This window comes from Cnephaeus nilssonii, assembly GCF_951640355.1.
Source record: "Cnephaeus nilssonii genome assembly, chromosome: 8".
NCBI lineage: Eukaryota > Metazoa > Chordata > Mammalia > Chiroptera > Vespertilionidae > Cnephaeus > Cnephaeus nilssonii.
Genome location: NC_137079.1, coordinates 21,443,116 through 21,463,414, shown reverse-complemented (window position 1 = coordinate 21,463,414; position 20,299 = coordinate 21,443,116). Strand labels below are relative to the sequence as shown.

Below are 20,299 nucleotides of genomic sequence, written 5' to 3'. Positions count from 1 at the left end.
AGTGACTTCAGATGTTGAGTTACTGATGTTGGTGGCAAAGAAAGAAAACAGATATGCCAATTCCTGAGGTAACAGAAGCGGTAAAGCAGACAACAGTGACTTGGAAAGTTGTTGAGAGCTGATGCACATTTAGTATTGTCAAGAAAAAGCTGCCAAATGCTTGAACTTCGACAAAATAAAATACTGCTTGTCTTTTCAGTTAAGTGTTGGGTGTTGTTTACCTGACCTAGGAATTATTTGATTCCATAGAGGTGTGCTCCTTGGACTGTTCCTTGGATGTACTCTTTGACTTGCTTACTAGTACATTGCAGCTCCTTAGCAGGGGAGAAGTTAAATTAGAAAACTGGAAGGTACATGATATTTATCCATAGCCATGCAAATGAATTTTTTCCAGATACAATTGAGTTCTACTTTCTACAAAAGATAATCATAAATATTACATTTTTATTGCACTCTAGGATATCCATTTATTGTTTATTCTAAAATTTGTCAATATTCTATAGGGTATCGATTATCCTATCTAATAAAGACAGAATATGCAAATTGACAATCACTCCACAACAAAGCTGGTGGCACCCACAGCCAATAAGGAGGGAATATCAAAATTGATGTGACAAAGATGGCGGTGGCTGGGCCAGGATGCTTGCGTCATTGCCATGGCTGCTCTGGGCCTCTGGGCAGCATGCATGTGCAGGTGTGGAGCGGCCGGGGCGGGGCAGGACGCCTGCTAATAGGGGAGGGTGAGGGTGAAGGGAGCTACAGGAGGGCAGCAGGAGGGCCGGAGCAAAGGTGGAAGGCAGCGGCCAGAGCGAAGGCCCGGGTCCCGGGTGCTGGAGCAAAGGCGGTGCCAGCAGCCAGGGGAAGGAAGGACTATTCTTGCACGAATCTTCGTGCATCGGCTTCTAGTTACCCTATAAGATGTTTAGCCCCAGAGACAGGGAGTGTAGACCCCAGAGACTGGATAAAGAAACCTTGTTACTTCATTATTTACCACCACTAGCCCAAACCCCTTTGTCTTGTCAGTTCTTCACATATTTATTATTTCTTTGTTTGAAAGGTATAACAGCTTCCAGCTCTGTCACTTCTTTGGGTCTTCATTCTCTTGTGAAGGCTCCCATGTACATGTAAATATTCATCAACATTTGTATGCTTTTATCTGGTTAATCTGTTTTATGCCAGTTTAATTCTTAGTCTAGCTGGAGACCCAAAGAGGGTAGAGGGAATTTTTTCCTCCACCAAAAATATTACTTCTGATTTTTGTTTTTGTTCCTTCCTTTTACTAAAACCTGGCTCTTCTTTAAAGAAACTACTTCCTCTCCTAAACTTGCTGTATCACCAGAGGTGGCTGGTAGTTCTCTTTCCTTTTCATGGCCATTTCCAGACTATCTCTCTTTTCCCTAAAATTTTCTATTTTAATGCTCATATTTTGAGATAATACCAGCCACTGGGTCTCCTAGTTGCAATAGTCCACAGATACCTAAGTCAATTCCTATTATTCATTGAAGCGTTAGCTTCTGGCTCACTGTCAATCTATGCAACATACTCCTGTTTTGTTTTGTTTTTTAATATATATATATACTAGTAGCCCTGTGCACGAATCCGTGCACCAGTAGCTCTCTGTGGGGCCTGGCTGCTCCACGCCCGCTGCACAGAGGCTCTCCGCACCCCAGCCTGGCCAGAGGCCCATTGCCGCAGTGATGAAGCAAGCATTCCGCCAGGCTGCTCATGCAGCCTGCTCTCAGCAGCCGCCTCCCCGCCCCCACCCCGGGACTGGGGGACTCCAGCAGGGCTGAGAGGACTGGGTGCTGCCATCTTGTGGTTATGGGCGCCACCATCTTTGTGACGGAGTGACTGTTAATTTGCATATTACCCTTTTATTAGATAGGATTTTTATTGATTTCAGAGAGAAAGGGAGAGGGAGAGAGAGATAGAAACATCAATGATGAGAGAGAATCATTGATTGGTTGCCTTCTGCATGCCCCCCACTGGGGACCAAACTGGCAACCCGGGCATATGCCCCTGACCTGAACCGAACCCGGGACCCCTCAGTCCGCAGGCCAATGCTCTATCCACTGAGCCAAACTGGCCAGGGCCATACTCCTGTTTTAATTCTGGAGATTACAGCATACATACAGACGATCCCTCTACCTCTCTGCCCTCTCAGTTCATTGAATTTTGACTCTCCAATGATTTCACCTTTCACCCTACATCAGCTACTTACTATGACCTAGCAACACATTACAGACCAGTGGTTCTCAACCATGGTTGCTCTCAGAGGGTATTTGGGACTGTCTGGAGAAGTGTGTGATTGTCATAGTTGGTAGGCACTATTGGCATTTAGTGGGTACAGGCTAGAGATGTTGCCAAGTATCCTGCATAACACATGACAGCCCCTCACAAAGAAGAATTATCCAGCCCTAAATATTAATAGTGCCAAGATTCAGAAACCCCCAAATAAACTATGTTTACAACAAATACTCCTCTCCACAATCCCTATTTCAAGAATCTCACTTTCTTATCTCCTTTAAAAATCTCTCCTTTATAGTAAAGCTCATCAAACGAACAGATTATACTTGCTTTCTCCCTTTTCTCTTTACATTTTTTTTCTTGAATCTACTTTAAATAGGTGTTACCTCTCCATACTCCATCTAATAAAAAAAAGGGATATATAGCCAGAATCACATCCCTGAAACCCCATTCCTCTTTCCCATGTCTAACTTACTTTATATTTCACTTATTTAACCTTTACTCTTTGTCTCCTCTCAGAAGAATGAAATATCTGTGATAGTGGGATATTTCGCTTTTTTATCATTGTTCTATTTCTGTTGCCTAGTATAGTGTTTCCCCCATAGTAGACAGTCACTAAATATTATTTCTTAATAAATTCAAGACCTGGGTAAACTAGTAAGCCAATACAATGCAAAATCAAACAATAAGTTGGTGTTTTGTTGTTTGTTTTTTGTCAAGGATATAAAGGACAATAAAAAGAAATGATAGTTTGGGCCTATAAAAGCCAGAAGAGAAGTGTTAACTCTCCTTTTAGTGACAACAAAATGGTAGCTGACTTTAGCACTTTATATAATTTTTCGTTTATGATGTCAAGAGCACACTGATATTGATGATCTTTCTCAAAGTACTTAGATTTCTGGAGATACAATTCTAGGAAAAAATACCATTTCTGTTTTTCTTAGTTAACCAAATTATTGAACCTATGGATCAGAGGAAGGGAAGGAACAAGTATAGGTCACTTAAAATTTTTACATGCATGTCTTAATAGTTTGGCCTAAAAGTATGAATTGACAATCACTGTGTAGTTTTCTTTGTGTTAAAATTCCTGCATAGGACTTTTACAATATTAAGTATTTTTTTTTCACACATAGTATTTCTTTTGATCACTGCCATAGCCACATGTAGGAAGTGGGACAGGATATTCATGATACTGATTTAACAGACGTGGAAATTGAGACTCAAAAAGTAAAATTGTCCAAGACTCCACTGATCTGCATGAGAGCTAAGATTAGAACCTTCTTCAATTAGTGATTTCTTCACCTACTCTGGGCTCTTGCATGGCATCGTACCCACCAGCACTCACACCTTTGAAAGGAGGGATACATTGAATTTTTCTCTGACCCTTGAGAGAGCAAGGTTATTTGTTACAAGTCATTTCATTATTTGTAAAGATGCCTCTAGCTTTTAAAAGTAGTTTTTATAAGGTTGAGCAGATATTTACAACTCATTTTCATCAGTTTTAAGGGTGCATTTGTAATTAGTTATAGAGGAACATGGTTCAATCAAGCATTCACAGGCAAGAATTAAAATGTTGAAAAGGTTGCCACGGACTTGCTATATGTGTAGAGATAAGAAATGCTACATAGAGCAAAAAAATGGGTTGATGAGAAAAAATAAATTGAAGAAAATTTGCACTACGTTAATTTAGGAGGGAGGACCCAATTTATCTCTTACACATCTTTAGAGAAGTGAATCCCCAAATGTGAACCTCAAGATGTTATCCCATGCTCATTAAGTAGGAGTTAGTTGTTGATAAATATCTGAGAAATATTGCAAACAATAGCCTTGGCTGAGTGATTAAAAATGCACATTAGCATAACTTCTCTTTTCTTCAGATTCCCTATTTACAAAATGTGAGTAATAATGGCACTGAGTTCATTTGGTTGCTAGGGAACTAACTGAGTAAATCCATGTAAAGTACCTAGCACATTGAAAGTCCAGTCCCCTGCTCCCCTTATCCACAGTCTTGCTTGCTATCTGTGCTTTACCTTTCCTCAGTTTGTTACCATTGTCAACCTCGGTCCAAAAATATTAAATGGAAAATTCTAAAAGGCAATTCATAAGTTTTAAATTGCATGCCATTCTGAATAGAATAAAATCTCTCTGTCCCACCTGGGATGTGAATCATCTCTTTGTCAAGGGTCTCCACGCTGTCTGTATACTCTACCTGCCCATTAGTCAGCACTCTTCTTAGTTATCAGATCTTGGAATCACAGTGCTTGTGTTCAAGCAAGCTTCATTTTAATTAAAAATGCCACCTTCTCATGACTTATACTATAATATATTATTATACTTGCTCTATTTTATTATTAGTTATTGTTAACCTCTTACTGTTCCTCATTTAGAAAATAAACTCTATCGTAGCTGTATATATAGGGTTTGGTATGATCCCCAGTTTCTGGCATCCACTGGGGGTTTTTGAACATATCCCTGAAATAAGGACAGACTACTCTATTCAAAAAGTGTCAACTATTACATACAAACCTTTGAGAGGCCTTACAATAAAGAAATCTTAGCGTAACGTCTTACTCACGTGTTTATGGTGATGCCTTTGTTGATAACCTACTACACTGCAAGTTGTATAAAAGTATAGCCCATACAATTATGTGCAGCACATAATACTTGGTAATGATGATAAATGACTATGTTACTGGTTTATGTATTTACTATACTGTATCTTTTATTGTGATTTTAGAATGGACTACTATAAAAAGTAAGTTTGCTGTAAAATAATATGTATGTTATGCCTGCAGTAACCTCATAGATCATTTACCATGCCTCTTGATTGTATCTTTTTTTTCCTGTACTTGATTTAGTTTCATGTTGTTTTGTACAGTAACATCCTGTCAGGCTTGTAACCTAGGATCAGTAGGCTACACCATAGACCCTAGGTGTGTAGTAGGCTAATACCTTCCAGGTTTGTGTAAGTGTACTCTGTGGTGTTCAGACAACAAAATTGCCTAAGGACACATTTCTCAGAGCTATCTTCATCAATAAGCAGAACAGTATTGTATACTGTTTCTTGAACATTTATTTTGTGTTCAGTGAGCTTGATATGATCATCTCCTTGTAAAGATAAAGAGTTTCTTGGCTGAAGTCATGTATTCAGAGAAGGGCAGACTCAGGATTACTACTCCAGCATGTATTGGTCCAATACATTTTATTAACTACTATGCACACTGCCTCTCTAAAATAAGACAGAAGCTAGAGAGGCAGTTGGCTGCTTACTAAGAACCATGCTAAGGGCTTCACTTTTTATGTTATTCATTTAATCTTCAAACTTAGTAAATGATCTAAATTTCTTTTATCATCCCTATATTATAGATGAAATAGCAATGTCAAGTATTTTGCCTAATATCAAATGCTAAATGGTAGTCAGGCTTTGGATCCAAGACTCTGTTACCATGTAGTAAATGCTAAATAAATATATATTTTTAATGAATAAGCACCCTATCAGAATAAGTTTGATCAAATTCTAATACACATTGGCTACATAGAACAAACATAAATTAGTTCAAAGTACCTTAATCCACTCAAAATTAGTTCCTAACAAGATCAAAATAATTTTTAAATATTTTTAAAAAGTATTTTAACAGTTTATTACAGGTTCAAGTTGATCTGTGAAGTTTTCATCTGGATGAACTAGTTGTGGCTGGATCTTTATGTCAGTCACAACATTTTTCTAGTTAAAATCTATTTTGAGCAACTCAAATTGAATTTATTTGTTCTACCAAATTATTCTGAATTTTCAACTTGGTTCTGCCTAATCATAATGATTTACCTAGTTTAGTTAGTTAGAACCAATTCTCATTTTACAAGTAACTTTAAAATATGCTTAATCAGCTTTAAAGTGCTACATAACTTAAAGTGGTAAGAAATAACAGTTGGAACCGCTCACAGCCTCTTTGTGGATATTCATACCCATTTTTACTATTTCCACATTATGATCCAAAAAAATTATATAATCAAAAAGGTGTAGGAAATGTTGCATATACTCCCCTCTTTGGAGAACCATAAAAAATATGAGATTCATCATAGAAATAAAGGGTTTCAGAAATCTAGGTTAGAGAATGGTGTTTCATTTTCCACAGCTTTCCAAGCTTAATTTGAAAACAAAAACACAAAACAATCCTGTTATCTTTCTATGGAAATGACATTTTAAGAAAAGATTCTGAAAAATACTGGTTTAAAGCAATTTTTAATCTTTTAACCACTAATTTAACTAGATCAGAAACCACCTTTGAGTAGATCATACTGTTTAAACTGGCTCTGACCAGCGCTCCATAGTTACTGAATTCTTGGGTGCTTCCAGCATTTAAAAACCATTTCAAACAGATTGAATCAGTGAAGATGTATCTGAAATGTACTTATTTTCTTAATATTTTCCCATGGAGAGGCAGAACATTTTCTCTGCAGTCTGTAGAAATAACTCACATATTTTGAAGAATAAGGTGAATTGTTATCTCAGTAATGGTATGGCTAGGATTATCTCAGAGTCCACAAAACTATATTCTAAGGAAGTCGTGTATGTGTGTGTTGTGGTGAGGTGGCCATGTAAAATGATAGTTTCATCTTTGCTTCCATAGCCTCATAGGCTCTCCTTGAGGCCAGAAGGAGAAATTAGATCCAATATATTAACAGGTATTTGGAAGTTGTCCTTGATGTGGAGGGCATTCCAGCCCCTGCCCAGCTGTGGCAGGAGGTACGTAGAGAGGGTCCTCATTGGGATTTCAGAGTTCTACTCATGGAGTATCCTAAAATGTCAATAAAAGACTCTTTATTCATAAATAACTGATAAGCAGGAATTTACGTCTGTACATTTATCTTGAAAAGTCTGTAACCATCCAGTTGTTTTTTTGCAAACTCTACATAAAACATCCAAACCGTCCATTTTGTTCAATACAATATAACACAGCTATTTGGCATTACCAAATATATATGTATATATATTTATAGATATGTACATGTGCTGAAAAAGAAGCCAGTGCAGCCTTTTCTAAGAAGTCCATCCAAGTATTTACTGTACAACATTCAGAATTTACATTGATAATACAAGGCACAAAAAGTGTGGTATGAAGCCAAGGCCATGCTTTATTCAAACTCTCTCCTCTGGCTTGCTCACTCCTTCAGCCTCATGTTAAATTAAGTATTCAGTTTGTTGTTGTTTTTTTGTTGGTGTTGAACACGTCAAATAAAAGGTGAGAGTGGTATGGGGTTGAGGTATGAATCACTTGAAAGACACTCCCCCACCACCCCCTCCCGCCCATATACCTTCCCCAAATAAACAGAACAAAATAAAATGTTTTGAAATTCTCCCATACAGAAATTGAGATAAATAATTAGTCATATTTTTTTGAGTTTTGGTCAAAAGAATATGCCAATTTTTCTCTAATTGCTTATATTTGGGATGTTTCTAGGTCAACACTTATTGGATTGTATGTAACAATTAGAATCAATTATGAAGAATGGGACTTTTTAAGTCAGTCTTTATTCTAATTTAGAAAAGAAGATTGTTTTCCTGACCAGAAAGTTTCCACAGACTGAATTTTACCCACTTTCTTGCAGAGAAGTTTTGAATGGGAATGACTGACATAATCTAGGATGGGCCTTGGAGAGAGTTTCAGATTGAGATGAGGCTTAGACGAAGCCCCTGGCAAGGGCTGATCTCCCTTTAGCATCATCAGACCTCCCTAATGGAGGGATATTAGAATTACTAGGTCTATTTTTTATTGTAATGTCTGTATTTCAGTATTGGGACCCAAAAGCATGACATTGTGCTTACAAACTCCCTCAAATATCATCTTTCCTTACCATGATTCAATAGAATCACAGTTAAATCTCTACCTACTGTATCAAATAGTAAGAGAATTTTATCATTTGTCTAATTTTGGAATTTGTATGTATATGATGTTTGAAATAGTAAAATACGTTTTGGGCTTAGTAAAATTTGAGGCAAAAGGACATTTTCATTAGAATCATGCCTTTTGTAAAAGTATTTAACATACATTTCCATTCATGCAAAGAATTACATTATCAAATTAAGTAACATTTAATAATTCAGGGCTATAACTTTTTTGGGGGAAAAAGAAAAAGACATACCCCCCTGAGAAACTCAATAATAGGGGTGGGAGAGGACATTTTTAAACTTAGGCCTAAGTATGAAGCTTACTGCCTTATTTTAATCTTTGGGTTCAGATGAAGGGCTCTAAGACATGGAGTTTAATGTTATTTTCTTAGGCCCACTTCATGAGGACATTCCAAATCCATGATCTTCACAGCAAAAGGAAAAAGCAAAGTAGCTGCTTCAAAAACCACAATTATTCTACTTGAGTTAAATTTCCTACTTCAGATCACAGTACTACACACTAGTGACTAATGGCCAGGTCTAATTTCCATCCCCTTTTGCGTTTTGAAAGCTACAGCATACAAATTGCTATTTTGGTTTTTGTGGACAACCCTGGAGTGGGGATGTGAGGAGTCCATGGTAGACACTGGCTCTCCTAGAACTGCTTTTGCAAAAAACACCACATGCTGTCAATACAGCCAAACAGCTTTATAACTGCAGCTTTTGAAAGAGTTTGGAAAGTAAAAACACAGAATATGCAACACGTCTAAACTCAGCAACGTTTTCACTTTGTGACATTTGACAAAATACATTTTTGCGTGTAGTTCAGGAAAATTCTATGCAGACAAAACAGTGGAAACTGCGGAAACAGTGGTCATTCAGCTTTTGGCTAAAGCATCAATTTTCAAATACAGAGCTATGGCCACTAACACCCAAGTGCTAATAAAATTTTGTCACTATCTGTCCGACAACATTTTGCTCTCCCATTTGCTATGGATGTGGACTCTGGTCCAGTCGATGGGAGTTACTAAGGATTCAGAACTTTGCAATGTTTCATGAGGAACATGAATGAAAATTGCCACACAATGGGCCAGAGAAGCACATTTCTCAGCTCCTTCATGGTTCCTGTGACCTTCACAGATCCGGAACAAAGACTTCTGAGAGAACATCACCTTCAACACATCTGTTAACTATATTATTAAACACTTTACAGAGGGACTAAGAAATTCAAGAGAAAAAATGGCAAAAAAGACAAAAGCACATCAAAATTTTTTATGACACTTTGAAATTCACAGGTGGATTTGCCAGAAGTTTGGCAAGTGGAGAATACTATCCAAAACCAATTATGCCATTATAACATTCTGCCTTTGCTTATCAAATCCTGATGTTGAGAATGTCTGTTAGGGAAAGTAGTTGCAATAAATCCAGAACTTTTAATCCAAAAAGAACCCTGTTTTAATCACCTAACTTAATATCCCCTCTCAAAGTCAACTGAAAAACAAAACAAACAAAAAAACAGAGGGACACTTACAGTTGAAGATAAAAATAATTAAAAAGAGAGAAAAGTTCCCCTCTTTAAAGAGAACTGTGTCAATTCCTATTCATGTCTTACAAAAAGGCCAGTAAAATTTTTGTGAGAGTGCATCTGAGTTTTACGAGACTTTCTGCATCAGTAAATGAAGTTTGCATTTAAATCCATACAGTGAGCTTCCTTTTTTTGGCTTAAAAGATTTTAGTGTAAACTACAAAGACTGCACAAGCAATGTTGTAAAAATCATAAATTAACTTGATAGTGCTGCAGTCTGGTGAAGCTGTGAAGTGTACCATTTTGGTGGCATGATTTTAAGTCAAATTTAAAGCATGATTATTAGATGTAAATACCTTTGAGGACCAAAAGACTTGGCATTAAGTAGGCTATTTTGTAAAAAATTTAAGTATTAAAGGGCACTTTTAATTTCTTGATTGATTTCACATTAGGATAGTAACACTTCTAAAGTAAGGGCTTGGAATGATAAGTAAATCTCTTTCAAGAGGGGAATTTGTGTTGACAGGCAAATATTCAAGGGTTTGGGTCACAGTGAGTATCCACCGTTTGTCAGTTCAGTCCGCCTGTTCTGTAATTCTATGCCCCCCTGCCATACCCACCCACACACTTTGGTTTGTAAATCTCACAAGCCTGGGTTCTTTTTGGAATTCTGTTGTAAAATAGGATTCAAACAATCCTGACATGAAATGGTCACAGAATTTCATGCATTTCTATAGAAGTCATATGTGGGATCCTAGCAGAATTAAGAGAAATATAAGGAGGGAACAAAATGGGCTGTAATATGGATTTGAATCTTGGGCTGAAATCAGAGGTGAATCATTGTAAACTGCTTCAATTGTTACTCAATATGATATGATGGTGAAGTGCATTTATAAAACGCAAATAAAAAGAAAAAGTCTATGGAGGAAATTCCAAACACTCAGGGATTGATAACAACCTCTAAAAATAAACTAGATAGATTCTAGGGAAAACATTAAAAATTTTCATCTGTTTTTTTAAAGTATAAGAAATTTATCAAAAATCTAAAAAGGATCTGTGTGGATTCACAGAATAGATAAAACAATTATAAGGCCAATTAGAAGGGAAGAGGAAAAAAGGGTAGGATGGTTTAAAACAAAAATCCTCCAAGAGGAATACTAACATAATATTTATAATGTGTCTTCTACTAATTATTCAACAGTTAATGCGGGTTTTTTCTGCATATCACCCATACCAGTTAATCTCAAGTTTACTCTGGGTGATTGACTATATACTTCCACTTCTTTCTCTCTCAGAAATTATATCAGGGATGTCAAATGATTTATACGTTCATGCTTTCTCTCTGTTGTTTCCTAGAAGGAATAAACAAGTTGAGCATACTAGCAAAATTATGTTTTGTGATCTCGATATGGTATTTTGAAAATATGCTTGATCGTTCTAAGAGGATTTGTTTGTTCTATGTAATATGCCTTTGGTTCCTGAGAAAAGCAAGATGCTTTTGAATTTCACGTAGCAGAGGCTTTTATCAAATATAGGGAACCATACCCTATATACCACACATTAGTTAAAGAAATGGCCAATACCTTCAAGGGTTCTCCAGCCCCTTACTCATGGTATCATAAATTCATCCGATCTTTAGGTCTTTTTCCCTTAGGTGGAGATTCACCACTTTTTTTTTTTTTTTATAAAACATGGGATCTACAAAAACATTGTTAAAAAAGTTGCTCATATCCCCAATGCCAGGTACATCCCACCTCCCCCATTTCCTGTCTATTTTTATTTTATTTCTACGTAGCCAACCTCTAGGTAACTGATCAGCCTTGTGGTTAATCTAGGGCCTTGGTTGTGGACAGCTAATTAACAGATCCACCAGAAGATGAGCAGGAGCAGAGCGTTTCAGCTTTAGTCTAACCCTGACATCTTGTCAAAAACCATTAAATAGTATCAAAGATGTAGTAAAGTGTGACAATGGGGGTCATGAATTATCTGTGGATTTCAATTTTCCACGGTATCATTGCCTCTTACTTAAAACATAAAGCAGCATGTTAATGGTGCTATAGAGAAAGCATAGTCGGTGAGGTCAAGTTATCAGAGCTTGAAGGCTCCCCGAACAATGGCTATGGTTTCTAGGACATTGTGGTAGAGGTCTATTTACTCAGATATCATTTAGAGCAAAGGCTATCTGCTAATTTCCCAAGAGGCAAAAGGAAGGGGAATATAGCCCTATGGAGAGATGTGGCGATAACATAGTCCCAAAAGGCTAGAAAAATGTCAAGAACTAGATTGGGAAGTACAGTAAAACCCCCTTATCCCTATAGAATAATGATGTTGGGGAAGTGGATAAACACCTGCATCCTAGAATTACAGCTTATTTGAGGACTGCTGCATCTGCAGTTCATGTTTCCTTGGGTCTAATTTAACCTCTCTTGTCTCCAAATCCATGTCATAAGCTGTGCACTACTAACATTCTGCAATTTGAATGGCTTAGCTGGGAATAGAGATAGTCCTCTTTGTTGAGTTAGGAGAAGGAAATTTCTACATTGAAAAGTCTATGCTGCTTGAAAACCCTCCTCTACTATAATGGGTAAGGAAGGGAAATGTGGGTAGATTTGAAGAAAATGAAGGTGGGGTATACTGCCAGAACTCATTTGTGGTCTGTCTTACCTCTCGATCTTGTTTCCATTTAGTGGCTAGGATAGGTAAGTGGTTGGTTGGTGCTGGTGTGATGTACTCAGGTTCTAAATTCTAAATGCCCTCCTTGATGTTGTTCAAGTCATAGAAATGGGTTGGTAACCCTGTTTCACTTCTGAAAGCCAGTTTTACTATGATTGTCAACATCACAGATGCCAAGTGGTAGAAATATCTTGATAATCTGGTACCAGAATCAGCTGGTACTTTGGGGGGCACATCATTAAAAACCTGTTTCAAAACATGCACTTATTCTCTGCCTTTATTGTAGCTCATCTTTTACCAATTACTTCAGTTTAGTTATGCCCTTACTTTTATCCTTTACCATCTTAAATCTGAGAAGTTCATCAAGTGTTAACCCAAGTGTGGATTCGGAGGACAGTAGAGCCCTCGTTTGTTTAAGAGAGCTTGTACTTTTCCCTACTAATATATTTTACCTATATTAAATTCAGTTTCTTCAACCAGAGATTCTCACTGGTTATAAATGAAGGCTGAATTCCCCAAATACCACTGGCAGAAAGCTGCCTCCTTCTTCCATTTAAAGCATGTGTCCCGAAGCTGACCGTCACTCTGTCTCTTGAGAGGAAGTGGACTAGAGTCCATTTTGCCTGCTGTAGTTGAAGTCGGCTTCATCAAGCTGGGATTCCGTAATGTTTGAGAGTTTCGTGTGTGTCCTCCCAATCTCTTCAAGGGCACAGGCCAGGGAGTCAAGGTCACCATCATGCTGATGCCGAGCTTCCCACAGGTTCAAAATGACAGCAGATGGGCTACTTTGTGTAGCAAAATAAGATAAATTCCTAGATAGAGAGAGTTAAATAAAAAGAATAACAGAACAAAAATGAAAATAGAAATAAAGGAACCAATAAAAACCACTATCAGAAAATTAAAAAGGAATTGTAATGAATATTATTATAATAGAAGTACAGAGCTCTTGAGGCAGGTGATGGGGAAGTCTAGTTTGTATCCCAACACTGAAGTGAAATTGTACTTTGGAATATTACCAATGGCCTTCTTATCCTCCAATTCTTTACTTAGTCCTCATCTTCCTTGAGTTTTGTGTGTGTGTATTTCTCCCTGATTAACCCCCTTGAAAGTCTCAATTTAATTAGCTTATGTGATGCTGTAACTCATTCCTATATTTTCAAAATAGCTGGTTCCTATTTATCTCTCCCTTGGTAAACATATGGGATGCTGAATTTTTAATCTTTGATTTCTTCTTTTCCTCCTCAGTAGGCTCATGTACTAAGTGGATTAGTTACCATTCTACGTGGACAGTGTCTAGATCAGCACCTCCAGTCTTATAGGTTATGTGAGCCAGTTACAAACATCTAAATGGCCTTGAAATCACTCCAATTAGATCTCTCCTCATCCTCATCATCAAAATTTTATATATTTAATTTCCATGCCTTCTATCTCAGTAATTACAACTATCATTCCAGTTTCTCACACTCACGCATTTATTTTTGAGTCTTCCCTTTATTTTGTTTGTTTCTTTTTGACATACGCATCAGCTTCAACCTTCTCCATTTATAGTACTTACATTTGATTTGTGCTCTATCATTGTATAGCTTGAATCACAACCAAAGCTTGATATCTCTCTATGCCTCCAAACTCTAATATACCCTGCATTCTATTTCTTCCATTATTGAGTATCTACTCCACTTATGTTCAGTGTATTCCTTAGTCTGTCCTCAACCTAGCTCAGGCAACATGTATAAATTTTTACTTAGTATTCTTTTTGTCCTTTCAGCCTTTAATGCTGACTTAGGTAATACTTGGCTTCTTGCTTTCATTCAATGTAGTTTGTTCACTAAAAATGCCCACTTTCTCTCTTTACCTCTGTTTATCAGATCCTACACTTATAACCTGTTTCAATTTTCATCTCCTCTTTGCTCAAAGTGATTTATTTCTTCTCTGTACTCTTTCTATGCTTGTGCTTAAATTGTCATGTGAATAAAATGGTTAATATATTTCCTGTGTATGAGCTTGGCCTTTCCATTGTGAATACAGGCAACTTAAGGGGAAGGATCATAGGCAGTAATTTTCTGATTCTGCAACAGCACTTATCATAATACTGTGACAGGCGTTTATTCAATATCCATCAACTGAGTAATTGATTGGCATGAGCTTTTTTTTAGATGATGGGATCTTCAGTGAAAAACAAAATGGTAACCTTTTTGATAATAACACTGCTATGATAAAGACTAAGGCAACACAAAGTATTAAAGGTCACAGTTTTTCATAGGTACTTTTTAAAACAGGGATAGAAATGTCACCTCTGGTAAAATTCTGATGAGTTGAAAAGAATTTCTAGTCAACCAAGAATTGCCTATATTGAGGTTGGCACTACTTTTTATCACCACATTCAGTATATAATCACAAAGTAAGTAAACTCATACAGTGAAGAACACTTGGAAGAGAAGACAAGCTTTTTAAGGGCATATTACCATTCACAAGCAATACATGGTACTTTTGAGTGAATAAAGTACTATTTTATTCAAAGGTCTTAAGGGACTGTTTGAGTGCCAAATAGTATAAATATCAGGGTACTCTATATACTTATTACTACTTCTGAATCTTTAATTGAGAAAGGGAGAAGGCCAGCTTAAAATGTTGTCTAGTGTCTTTTTCTACTTATCTCCACCTCCACCCCCCATCCCAAGGGCCCTAGAATCAACTATTGTTATTTATTTTTACACTAAAATATAAAATGGCAAAGCAACCTTAACCTCACTTGGGTAGTTGAAGGGATCCTAGTTTCTCTTATTTAAAAACATTGTTTTGAATACTGTCACTTCTTCCTGGTCATGTGGACTGTTTGTGGGAAAAGTTATATCACCAGGTCTCGAAATAAATTGACACACCCCCAACCAATATTTAGGCAGCGTGTACAAATTAGAAGAATAGCTGAGAAAGCGGCAAACTGAGAGAGTAGGTTTGAGTGGACTCTGCATGGGCTGTGTAACCATCTTTTTCCGGGTAACTTATGAGAGTGATGACCACAGGAAATACACTTATTCCTGGCATGGGTAAACAATTCTTTATCCTCTCCATTGTCATTTCAAAAAGAAAAACAACAATGCTAGCAAACACGTCAATAGAAGCACAGATTAGGCCTTTTCTTGAGGGTTTATATTTTCTATTTGCTGTTTACCAATAATGGACTATAGTCCTAAGGGAGTGACTTTTGGAATTCCTGTGACCCCAGTAACCCCAGGTATACTTTGTTTTACTGCAAGTGTTCAGAAATATTTCTGTAAAGGGACAGATAAATATTTCTGACTGAAGAGGTCTCGTGTCTCTACAGTAACTCAGCTCTGCATGGTAGCATGAAAGCAACCATAGACAATACATAAGTGAATGAGCGTGGCTGTGTTCTAGTAAGACTTTATTTAGAGAACTCAAATGTGACTGACATAGTTTTCCCATGTCACACAGTATTATTTTTCTTTGATTTCTAACCCCCACCCCTGACCATTTTATTTTATTTTTAAATATATTTTATTTATTTTAGAGAAGAAGGAAGAGGGAGAGATAGAAACATCAATGATGAGAAAGAATCATTGATTGGCTGCCTCCAGCACGCCACCTACTGGGGACCGAACCCGCAACCCAGGCATGTGCCCTTGGCCAGAATCGAACCTGGGACCCTTCAGTCTGCAGGCTGATGCTCTATCCACTGAGCCAAACCAGCTAGGGCATACCCCGACCATTTTAAAACATGTAAAACCTATTCTAGCTTCTGGGCTATAGACAGCAGATGGTGGACCCTTGTCCCCCACATGGTACTAAAAACCCAACCTAGGTTTCCAGAGGTAGTCACTGTCTGAAGGAAGATTAGACTAAACTTTTCTTGGTGCTGCATTTGGAAAGAAGCAGCTAGAGGGCCAACATTGCAGAATCCCAGAGCTACATGTTCTGCTTCAAGTACTCTGTCCACTTTATTCTCAGTAACTGCTCCAGATCTTGGACATTTCAAGACTTGCGAGGAAGACCTGGGCATAACATAGTAAGAAACTTTAGGAGAGGCACCCAGAATATGTTTGGGTGGTTGTAATGAATCTTTGTCCCAACACAACATTTTTAAAAATTCATAAATCCGTGGGGGTGAGAGGGAAGGTGTTATAAATACACCTGCCTAGCTGGAGAGGAGCAGAATGGAGAATGACTCCCGTCAGCCACTTGATTCTGAAAAGTCCTGCAAATGTCCTGATATGTAGAAAAGGTACCCAGGGCTAAAGGAAGCTACATGATCAAAAAGGACAGAAATATAACTCTCATTTGGCACAGGCCTCTGAACATATTGGAGCAATAAAATGTGCTCCCCAAAGCACGTTTCAGATTTATTCTCTGAATTTATATAAGGATGCTTGCTCAGCATAACATACACAAATCTCACATGCCACTTAATTTTTAGTAGATACATATAGGAGCATATCAGCCTTATTAAAAATGATTTAATTAGCTTTGCGATAAACAGACATCCTATTAAACTACATTTACCTGTCTATGCCAGAATAATTAATATATAGAAAACCCTAAAATCCCAATGCAATAGGCTATTCCTCAGATATCTGAATTATTTTACTGCTTGCTATGTGCAAATGCACTATGGCTTTTTGAAAATTAGTATACCATATATTCATTTGGTCATCTTCATTCCACCCTTTTAAAATTATGCTGACCCAAATATATGTGATCCATTTCGCTTCCTAATTATATTGGTGCATTTGGACACCAGCAAATAAATGCACACACAATTCAGAGAGCATTGTTAATACTAGAAAAGAGAATTCATAGCAATAGTTAATTTAAAAAATCCCCTGAATATCTTCGTTTGTTTGAAATGAAATAACATTTAGCAAAAACAGTAGTCCTGAAATTCAGGTTGAATGCCTTTAAGTAAAACTTGCTTTTTTCTTTGAAAACTGTTTAAAGAAGTAAATGCTTGTTCTCATCTTAGATGTTTCAAATTGTTCTGTTGTATGTACCGAACTTTGGGGAACCTTTTATCATAGAATTTTCAAATTCTGACTGACTGAGGTAATTTTGAAAAATAAGATTTTCTTTTTTGGTGATGTCCTTATAGCTGTATGCTATAAGATTATATACTCTGTAAATTTTAGGAATTTCCTTTGAACATTCTGTGTCCTCAGTTCTATTCATTTGACCTAAGCCCTATGGACTCAGTGACTTTATCTTTTCCCTGGGAACCCTCCCTGAAAGAATACAGATAAACTATAAAAAGCACATGCTAAGACAGCTTTAATAGAGGTATTCACCTAAGTTTACTGAATAGTAATAGTTATATTAAGTTTAATTTTCTTTGCTAGCCTACATGTTTTCTATTCACTTGAGTTCCTGGGGGGTTGTTTTATTAAAATGATTAATTTCATCTGTCTGAGACTTCCCTACCCCCCATCCCTGAACCCCAGTTAAAATCCCATACTTAATGTAGAAACCAGGGCAGAATTAGGAACATAAATCTTGACCTTAATAATTTCACTAACCTGTGTGCGGGGGCCACAAACTGAATTTTTATCTAGAATCTCAGTCTCCAAAAGACACTTTCAATCATGGAAATTAGGTTAGATTAATCATGGTAATTAGGTTATATTTTAGGATTTTTGGAAATATTTACTGCTACTTCTGTTTTGTTCTTTGGGTAAAAACAGGAGGGGAGGCTTGGAGGAACCATGAGACATGGTATGTTAGGTCTTTATATACTACTGTAAGAGGGCTGATTTTATGAAAAGGAAAAATCACTAGGTGTTCATTCACTGAGAATTTAGAGATACCACCCTTTCTTTAGGTCTTGAAAGCTGTGATTCAAACGCAGGTGTCTTGGGAAATGGTAACTCCGTATCCTCAATCAGTTAATAGAGGTCAGATAACAGCAATGGAGGAAGGCACAGGTCTGAAGCTCTGAAGAGCTACCCAGGGCACATTACACTTATAGCTGGACTTTTGCTTGAGTTCCTGATAACAAAGCTTTTATTTTAGCTATTCAGAACCATATTACCAGGGGGCCAATAAACCTATTCACAAGCTGTGAGCTATTCTTGTGACTGAGAATTATTTTCCTACTAAAATATAGAAGGGGACCACATTTGAGTTGTAGCATCCCATCCTTAGCATCAAAGATACCTCACAGCTGGTACATGCCATAGTTTCATTCAGAATTTAGGATCTCACTTCACACTTTCAAGTAGAAGGGAACACTTTCACCTGTAACATGAGGGCAGCAAATTTGTTTATATTCTACAAACTTTTGCCATGTATATTAAGACAACTATTTTTACTATTAAAAGTATATTTAAAAACATCATTTTTTGAGTAGGCTGGCAGTATAAAAAGTGAAAACTAAACTAAGCTTAGCTGCCTATAATCAATTGGGAAACATCATTATAAGAATAATGCATAATCCTACTGTATAGTACCAAATAGGGAATTGAGACATAGTCATAATGAAAAAAAAAATCTTAATATCCCTGCTATCATCCTAATTGTCTCATTTAGTGAAAGCCTCTCTTATGTGACCAAAACCAATCCTCCATCTGGTTTTTAAAATGCAAATAGAAAAGAAAAACACATGTATTGCGTATGGTAGTAACTGGACATGCCATAAGCATGTGATTCATTCATCAAGCTTTCATGTACAAACATTAGTGTGTGTGTGTGTGTGTGTGTGTGTGTGTGTGTGTGTGTATACACTAGAGGCCCAGTGCATGATTTAATCATGCACCTGGTGCACCAGCTGGCTGGCTGTCCGCTGGTGCACCAGGCCTTCCGAAAGCCTCCGGCGCGGCGGAGGCTTTCGAAAGGCCTTGTGCCGGAGCAGACAGACAGCCAGCTCCCCCGCTTTGGCTTTTGATCGCGGGGGAGCTGGCTGTCTGTCCGCTGGTGCACCAGGCCTTTCGAAAGCCTCCGGCTCAGCGTCCTGCTGGCCCAATCACCTACCCCGGCCACCCTGAGTCCCGCCCCCTGCACCTCCTGCTGGCCCAATCGTGGGCGTAGCAGAGTGATGGTAATTTACATATTACCATTTTATTATGTAGGATATATATAAAATTGACTTTTTTACAGAGAGGATGGGAGAGGGATAGAGAGTACATGCCCTTGACTGGAATCGAACCTGGGACCCTTCCGTCTGCAGGCCAATGCTCTATCCACTGAGCCAAACCAGTTAGGGCTCATGTACAAACATCACCTCAATGGGCATTCAATAGACAGCAAAGCAGCTTTTAGGGTAAAGCCAGCCGGTTACATCACCAAAATGTAACCTGTGCCTGTTGCCCTCTAGTGCCTTCAAGTGAAAGAAAGCTGGGATGGAGCACCCAAAGGAAAGGACACAGATCTTTCAAAACATGCTGAGTTCCATACTTTTTGCCCTAAAAGTGCTGCCTTAATTCTTTGAGGCCAACAAATTTGGCAATATACTTTCCCTCCTACTTTTTCCTTTTGCCTATTCAATTGTCTGGATGCTTCCTTCTTTGGAAAATGTATTAAGAGCCCTGGAGCTTCCAGGACAGCCTGTGAGTTATCAGATGAAAATAAAACCAATTGTGGGCCCCATTTTCAGTTCTCCAGTTTTATTCCTGACAGGACAAATCCATGTTAATTTCTCATATGTGGAAATGAAGGGCATTGAAAACTACCAAATCAGATCTCAACTTTTCTTTGAACTGGGATATACCATGGACAAAGAGGTCTCGTTTAAATTAATTTTCCACTCCAATAACCTTGAAACATTTTCAAACATCCTGAGGGTGATGCAGAATGACCACCGTTTGTTCCAAAAGGAAAGACCACTGTGCTAATCTTGAATGAGGGAACGGCTGAATGTCTATTCTTCTCCCTTTGCAAAATACTATGTGCTTGAGTAAAACCTCACGAATAATTGGGGAAGAATGTTAATCACTTAAAGGATACTGTAATAAACTAGGTATAAT

At 37.6% G+C, this 20,299-nt stretch overlaps 1 protein-coding gene and 1 long non-coding RNA gene across 4 annotated transcripts in view; one reads left to right on the top strand and one right to left on the bottom strand.

Moving 5' to 3' along the window:
- Positions 1-20,299, top strand: part of LOC307104639 — a 199,056-nt gene that overhangs the window by 62,565 nt on the left and 116,192 nt on the right. The gene's annotated exons all lie outside the window — the stretch shown is intronic.
- The window catches only part of UNC5D (unc-5 netrin receptor D), a gene marked incomplete at both ends in the record, with an annotated part of 503,620 nt that continues 496,260 nt past the window's right edge, over positions 12,940-20,299 (bottom strand). For all 3 annotated transcript variants that reach the window (XM_079779640.1, XM_079779639.1, XM_079779641.1), the window contains one exon: positions 12,940-13,144. In XM_079779640.1, the coding sequence (XP_079635766.1) occupies positions 12,940-13,144 (205 nt within the window). The remainder of the gene's footprint in view (positions 13,145-20,299) is intronic.